This window comes from Gastrolobium bilobum, unplaced genomic scaffold (assembly GCF_033153095.1).
Source record: "Gastrolobium bilobum isolate Gb01-03AN ecotype WA unplaced genomic scaffold, APGP_CSIRO_Gbil_v1 utg14970, whole genome shotgun sequence".
In the NCBI taxonomy this organism is placed as follows: Eukaryota; Viridiplantae; Streptophyta; class Magnoliopsida; order Fabales; family Fabaceae; genus Gastrolobium; species Gastrolobium bilobum.
Window position 1 is genome coordinate 459500 of NW_026899194.1, and position 8812 is coordinate 468311.

The 8812-nt window shown below is 34.6% G+C and overlaps 1 protein-coding gene across 1 annotated transcript; it reads right to left on the minus strand.

Moving 5' to 3' along the window:
* Positions 1-1771: 1771 nt before the first annotated feature.
* On the minus strand, positions 1772-8609 carry LOC133288117 (autophagy-related protein 18f). The gene is given in 9 exon segments (XM_061485815.1): positions 1772-2029; positions 2350-2704; positions 2955-3118; positions 3216-4046; positions 4162-4395; positions 4809-5228; positions 5307-5771; positions 7632-7868; positions 7870-8609. Coding segments are annotated over 8 exon segments (2724 nt in total). The 5' UTR covers positions 7915-8609; the 3' UTR covers positions 1772-2029; positions 2350-2376.
* Between the last annotated feature and the right edge of the window lie 203 nt (positions 8610-8812).

Consider the following 8812-nt stretch of genomic DNA (forward strand, 5'->3'; position numbering starts at 1 on the left):
TAGCTAGACAAACGTATGAACATATATATAAATCAAAATTGATAAGCTACCCATGTAATGGATTAAAAAGTTGATAATCTTCAGTCACATAAAACACAGTTAAAAAGTTATTTCCTCATAGGCTTCGTATCCTATAATTTAAAATCGAGTCAAATTAAAAAATAAACAAGCAATATTTGAGGGTATTGTGAATTTATTAAGAAGCACATTTTAGGTGCAACGGAAGTAGGTACATCCTTACTAAAAATAAAATAAAAAAAAGATATAAAAAAAATAACCATAAAAATAAGAATAATATAAATATGTTATTTTTTTCATATTTGATAAATTATTTACCAAATCATACCAAAAATATTTTCTTTATTAAAGCCTTTGGACCTTATTATAATAGTTGGTTAACCTAAACAGGTAATGTGATATCAGTACATAGATGAGGCCTAGTCTACTGTGACTATTATTATAAGTCTGGTATATTGTTAGACTCAACAATAATAGTTTACTTGGTGTAATGGAGCTTAGTGATATGATATGGGGAAGAATTTCAATTCAATCCCCACCAAATACAATCTTGGGGAGAAGCATAAAATTTTAATTCTAGATTCCGAACTCTAAATTAGTCTAATAAATAACTCAAAAAATTGAATTCGTGAGAATACTAAAAGTTTCGATTCGCCTCAAAGAAAAGAAGCTAGCATTTTTTTTTATTATATCTGAAAGGAAAGGTTGAAGAGGGACACGCCACTATTTGAGGAGATACCTGAAGAATGACTTGCATTGGACGAAATACCAAGTTTAGGGTCTCTAGATTCATTTGAACACGACCAACAGTAGATTCATTGAAAACGTAGTACATGACAAAAATGACAAGAATAGTAATTCTTGTATTGCAGTAGATTCTTATTTAATTTTTTGTGTTGAAATTGAAACCACCATTACTTACAAGTTACTTTTTATTTTAAAAATAAACAAATTTATCTTCAGTTATTTCACAACTTTCATTTCATGTCTACTTTTAATGCATCAAAGATAATGCATGCTGACGCAACCAAGCACTTTTGTAGAAATTTAGAATGGTCATTATTCCTTCCATTTGTCTCTTCTTATTTTCTACCCTTGTCAACTTGAGTTATATTCTATTTATGCTCTTAAACTACGTTTTTATTTTCTATATTATTTTCATATCAGCTACTTTGAACTATCTTGATTGGTCACACTCACATCACACCTCATATTTTGCGTGACCCATTCATTGCCTTGTCAACTATCGATCTTCTTGTCCCCAATGATACACCTATTCAAAATTAAATACTATTTTAAAGGTTTGATATTCTTATTAAATTTGGGTGAAATGAGATTTAAGACAATGGGATATAATACTATGTTTTGTTAGGCACTTTTCAATTTACCAAATAAATAATCTCTAGTAGCATTGATTGGGACTTCAACTTTGCTTCTTTCTTTTCATATTCCATTTTTTAAATTACAAAAGTTTTGTCCTTCTTCATTGTTAAAGTATAGCAAAAGTTAGATGTTTTACCTTTGCACAAGTTGCAGGCAGCACACATTTTAGAAGAACCTATTGACTGAAATAATGAGTTTATAGAATTACAAGAATTTAGTACTTATGTTACATCTTTCTTTATTAATATACATTTTAATCTTTTGTCTTCCTACAAACTACTTTATCCAATCTACAAAACAATAATAACAGTAGTAATAATAACACATATAATAATAGTAGTAATAACAATACAGGAGGATGATACGGAAATCAATTTTAATTAATAGAATAAAAAAGGAAAGGAGAAGATACAAGGTGATGCTATTATTTACACATTAAAAACTAATTATTGATATACAAGTGTCTGTTATTTACATTGTCAACAGAAAAAGAAACCCAACGTAGTAGTATCCACAATTTTTTATGGGAGTCAAGCCCCTACTCCTCAAGCTTCTCTACCTCTCCAACCATATTATATTAACAGAGTTAATTAAGCCTCCAGTGCGAAATGAAAGAATATTTCCATGCCTGAATAAAAAAGAAAATCAAACACAAATACAAACATAGGCCAATTAGGAAGATTGATCAGTAAATATACATCAGAAAGTTTCACATACATGATTGATTGAGTAAAAAAAAAATAAGGGTTCAATTTTTCTGCAGCTGCGGCAGGAAAATTTATCTGCCACAGTCGTCGGATCCTGGTTTTTTTTTTTTAAATCCTGGTAAATATGTGTCTGTGACAAATAAATCTTTTTGTCGCAGCGGCTGAAATACTTTTGCCATAAAATAATTATCTCAAGAGACTTAACATTTGACAATTTCTAAATCAGAAATGAATATATTACCTTCAATCAAATTCATCTCCATTTCCTTCAAAATGATTCTTCATTGTCAGGCCTTGTGTCACTATTTACAAACATGAGTTGAGCCTCCTCCAAGTTTGAGTGCTCCCTCGTATTATTTACAATCTCAAGCTGAGTATTTGGTTTAAGGGTGTCATTGTTATTTACAAAGCCCATCATTTCAGAAGGCACCAAATGATTATCCCACTCAGTTCCTTCAATCCCACTTTTAAAATCAGTAACAGCATCACCAGAATTAGTCACACACTCAGGAGATCCAAGAACAATCCTGGGTGAAACCCTGCCATTACTGTGATGCAACAGTTGTTCATTTATCTTGCTATCCACCGTAGGAGTTCTGTAAGACAACCATAATTTTTATTTATCATGAATAAAACAAGCTATCTCCATGCATATAAGGGGAAAATTCAAGAGTATGAACAAGCTATTTCTTCATCAAACAAGGTAACCAACCCCATCAACTTTAGTATTCTCCAGCATTCATAAATTGAGGTGATGTTATTAATACAACATTAAGAAGCACAACACCCAATACCAAAGTCTATTAAGCTATCTAATATAGTTATCAAATTAATTTGTCATCAAACCTTTGTTGTAATTTTGGGGCCTGAGTATAGTCAAAAATTGGAACCAAGTGTTTTGGCCTAGCTTCAATCATGCGAGTTGGAATCCTTTCAATCTCAAATTCCCCTCCTGAAGCAGCTTCTTCATCCATTATGGTAGACTCTTTCAACATTGGATGAAAATATATCTGGTAGGGCAACATAATTATTATGTATTTAAATGTCAAACCAAAGGGCATAATATTGAATACTAAAAGCACAATTTCAAATTATAAGATAATGTACCTCTGGCTTTGCCCACAATGGAACCTGAGCTTGATGCATTTGCAGTTCAGCTTCTGAAATATACAAATGATGCTCTTCCTCAAGACTGGGATTCCCTTTCATGACTCCATTCTTGATTTTAGGGCTAACGATGTTCTCCTCCTGCACTTCTTCCGGATATATCTTATTGCTGTCTGAAATTCCATTCTCACCATATATGTCAACGTTATCTTCTCGCTCTCTCCGGCTATGACTCTGACATATATTCCATTTATGAATAGCCTCAACTACTAATCTTGTATCAGCCTGCGGAGCCGATTCATAAGCAGGAGTTAATCCAGAAACAACAGCTGAATCTTGACCAGTTAATGTCCGCAGTGCATATTGTATCATGGAACCAGTGGGTGAAAAGACCAATAAGTGATACTTTGGCTTTGAATAGTTCCCTTCAACATACAAGGCACCATTGCCTTTACAGTTACGGAAAGATGAAGCAATAGCCCCATAAAGAGAACCCTTCCTACCAGTCGCGGCCGCAGCAGCACCACTTACAGTGCCTCTCCAGCCATTAGTTCCATTCCTAATTCTGCTTACTACAGAAAGTGTGATTGGAGGGCCAGCGGCAAACAGGCTTTGTTGTTTAGGCATTTGTATGGCTGAACTATGAGACCAGCGAACTGGCTGATTAGCCGTAACGCCCAATCCGCTATTTTTTGCCGTAAAACTATCATCATTAGACTGAATATTTACATACCCTCCTTGAGGGTTTATGGCAAATAGATGGCTAGTGCCCCTTGAGGAACTAATCATTATCCATTTGCTGTCATCACTAAAACTGATATCTTGTATAACCTGAAAAGTCCAATACAGATTTATAAAGGTCCCACTTGCTTGTAGATATACATTGTGAAAAAGAAAATGATTTTGTATTAACCCAAAGGACAAGTGGGAATGAACTTGAACTTACCGCATTTGTAAAACCACGTTGCAGCCTGTACAAATGAACATAAGAAGGACCAGCATCAGATGCTGACAAATTCTCACGTCCAGGCATTATTTTAAAAACATTTATATTATGACCCTGAACAGAAGCAGTCACTAATATGGTTCCACTAGGATCAAAGCATAAGGCTGAAATGGGACTCTTGTGGGCCCGGAATTGGGCAACAACGTTTTTAGTGACGATATCTTTAACAATGACCTGAAAGAGAACAATAACTAAGTTATCCTACGTAAAATCATGGTATGAAATGCAACAATACCAGTTGCCTTTTTGTAGAAGTAGGGTAACATAGACCAAAATATATGAACATGATGATACTTGCAACCTGAGATAAAACAAATTGTAAGCCTCATGAGCAATTGCAAAATGGTAACAAACTTTTATGTCCAGAAAGATACTACTCTGTTCAAAACAAGATTTGAACCAACATGCAAGAAGACACTGGATGCAATTTTTGTAATGATATAATACTAAGTATTATCTCAAACCAGCCAAGTACAACCTAAGACAGGAACAATGTTATCATATCTACTTGAGCCAAAAAAATATTTAAGCACAATATATACAGATCTCAATATAAATAACACGAAATCAAGAAGAACAATATTCACCATTCCAATGTTATCTGCATCTGTGGAATGGCCATTAATAGTTCCATTGCCCTTTGCGCCAGAATTTACAGATTGTAATGAACCATTGCTATCAGAGTAGTATCGGGATAGTTTCTTATACCCCATATCTCCAAGGGTCACAATCCCAGAAGCAAGATGCTTGCTGGACTCTTTGGCATAGTGTGCAATAAAGCTTCCATTTGAAGAAAAACCAGGAAAGCTTGCAGAAGGTGTCAAATGTTGCGGGATGACATGTCCAGAAGTGGAGACTGCAACTGGACTTCCACTATAAGCCAGCCATCTTGGACCAACAGCAAGTGGTCCATAACCTATGCCTCCAGAACCAGGACAACTCATTACTATAGGATTGGTAAGTAAAGTATATTCCCTCTCTAATGTGGTAGCACCAAAACAGTGTATCTGCAAAAAAATGACTCACATTAAAATTCGAAAAAAGAAGGTACTAAAGGTGATTGGTATAGATATTACAAAGTATACCTGAGTGGATTGAGAAACAGCAATTATTCGAGAACTGCACCTTACAGAATAAACAACTGATCTAAACTTCAGTACATGAACGTATGATTGGGATTTCATAGAATAAAACTGAACAGTAGTTGGCAGATAGTTGCCATTCATTTGGTCATGGGAGTTTGAAGTGCTGCCATTGCAAGGGGCAATCAATCCATCCTGAACATTGCTGCCTCCTGCAAAGAACCCATCAGCACAAACTACCAACAATGGGCGACTGTTTGCAAACTTGTCTTCGGATGTATTTGATGCAATTGGATTTGGTATCATTTGCATAAAAGAAACAGGACCATCATGTCTGGAAACCAGGTCCCGGACATTATTTGATTCATCAACATGCCAAACCTGGAAGCCAGATCGATAGCCTAGAAGAAGTACTTGCTGAACAACTTCACCCTCACCCTCTAACTTGTCAAACCCAGCCCAGATAACCTATACAAAGTTAGAATTGATATAAGTCATCATTCCTAACAAAAAATTGGAAAGTATAAATTATTCAGTACGAAAAAAATGAAGTAACAAGAAAATCAGATCCAACTTTGCAAAGAAAAAGTTATATCAAGAACTTCATGCCTATGTAACTAATGAAAGCAATTCTCTACACACTCAAATGATGGCTCAAACTATCCAGATTTACAGTGCCTTTCCAAAAAATAACCCACTCCTTGATAGACAAATTCATCAAACAGACCGATTAACTCCAATAGCATAGTGAATTGCATTACCTAAACCTATTATTTATAAGTTTACACAAAAAAATCAGGATGTAATTTCACTATACTGTATATGCAAGTCTGCAAAAAAAAGAACCAACGCCACATCACATTTAATTTAATATATCACTTTTAATTACATTAACGTGAAAAAGAAACATAAAACACTCCAGCCTTCCAAATGGTTGTGACAATCAACTTTTAGCTTCATAGCAATTAAACGTAACCATCAAAATCACAAATGCAAATCTCTTTATCCCTCATTGTTCATATGAATTCCTGGTAAATTAAATGCATATGCACAACCTATACCAACCTGCAACACATGAGATGTTTGCAACCAAATATAGAAAAACATATGTTTCCATAAAAGACTTCATATACTTCTTTGACTACTTAACAAACACATGATTAATATTTCTGGCAAGAAACAAGAGAGCTAAACAAATTAAGTTAATGAAAATTAATAGGGACATCCATAATCATGTACAAGTAAAGTATAGCAATTTGGTGACCTTGAAGATATTTCGAACATTGTAAAACCCTATAATCTAGTGTGGACAAGCCAGATACAGATCCGACAAAATACGTTAGCTGTCCAACCAACAAAACCACACGTTCCTAATAGCTAAAAAGACAAAAAATATAAACATAAAAAACTTCTGACCAATATTCAACCCATAGCTTTAGACCATGTGGTAGACCCTGCTTGTATCCAACAAAAGTCATTATTCCTTAATACACGGCGTGCTCAAACCCAAGTAAGTCCATGTTTCTATCCAAAAGAATAAAATCTTAACGACAGCTAAAAACTTCCAAAAACATTAAACCATCAAAGAGAAGTAGACAAGTGGCAAAGAGATTTGCAGAAAATCATATTAAAAACCAAAAATAAACCACAACCACCAAATTTTCTAATATTGAAGTTGTCAATCAAGACACCTGTATATCCAAATTGCAAGAACGGATTACACTACTTTATCAAATACAGCCTGCATCTTAATGTTAGCATTTTCAAAGAATTCCGTTCCGCAAACCATCGTTGCATAATATACAAGTATGCTCAAGAACTTCACAAACTGGTAGCTGCAAACGTCACCCAGCAAGTGAGCTTTGCAGGCCAACTTGGCCAAACATTAACCCCAAAATAAATTGCACATAATATACTACAAATTGCATTAAAAAAAAATGCATCATACCTCCTTAATCTAAAACTTGCATGTAACAAATTCAAGCATAGAAAATACTGCTAAATTACCAATACCTAAAAGAACTGGAAAAACCAAAAACAGTAACCATGCCTCAAATACTGAGTATGAACTAACAGAGCAACAACAACTACACCGAATTTGACTTCTACAAACTATCCTCTAAAATAAGAAGAAGCCTAAACTGTTCAGTTGGATACGTAATCAGAGTTCATCTCTGTCATAAAAGCAAACAGTTAATTATACTTAAACCAGAAATAAACACCCAATGAATCTAAACCACTTAAGATCTTCAAAATCCAAATCAACATACATCACAAGTTTATCATGATGATCAAGCAAGCAACATAGGTAAAACTACTCACACATACCTGATCATGGTCAGCATCATCGTCCCTATCCACAATCGATGAAGCAACCGATGCAGCAGAGCGTGCAACGGTGGAAGCACCGGATGAAACGATCCTCAGGTAGCTGGATAGAGCCCTAAAGGAGCTCGGAATGAAGCCGTTAGTTTTGCCACCACCACCAACACCTTGATGAAGAAGCTGTTGTTTCTGTCCATCATTCCTCATCCCCATCACCAAAGAGACCAAAATAGCAACTACCCCACAATACAACGATCAACGATTCTTCAAATTCACCCTCAATCATAACCCCCCAAGTTCTCTTCACCCTCTTCCACTATGAACAACAACACCAACAACAACCTCAACCTCACACAAGTGTCTCCATCTCCAAATTGGCCTAGCCCAAAAGCTTCCAAATTTCAATCACACCCACCAAAAACACAACCACCCCAAATCGAAATTTTTCCTCTTTTTTTACAAATTTTCGTTTCAAAACACTAAAAAACAAAGAAAAACACCAAACGACAACAAAGAGGGGAAAAAACGTTTGGGATTTTTCTCCAAACAACAATCAATTAAATTTTTTTTTTTCCTCCTCTATCTTAACAATGATTCTGCTACTAATCACAAATGAAATAATAATGATTCAACTAATTACAAAAAAAAAAAAAAAAATTGAAACTTTATGTTTTTTAAATGTTATACATATTATGTACGATGAAGATATGAAAGAACAGAGAGGATTGGTAAACTGGGTATTATGGTTTTAGGGTTGAGGAACCAAAAACCGCTGAGGAATCGCCGGAGAACCGTGGGAGATGATCTGAGGAGAGAGAAAAAGTTAGAGAGAGAAAACAGTAAGAGGGAAGAGAGAGAAAGAAAGAGATTGGCTTTGATGATTAGATAACGAAGGAAGAAGAAAAATAAAATGGGAAAATAAAAAAGAGTTTTTTTTTATTTAAAAGTGTTTTTTTTTATTTTTTTTTGGGAGGGGTTTAGGTTTGGTTTGGTTTGAGATTGAGATTGAGATTGAGATTGTGTTTGTGTTGTTGTGTGTTGGAATTTCAAAGTTGTTCCTTCCAGTTCAACTAAAAACTAACCTCGTTCCCCTTAATCTCTCTCTCTCTCTCTGTTTAACTACACGTCTTGTCCATTGTCAAACACGGTCAAAACAGTTTTTTTTTTTTTTCTTTTATTTTTTC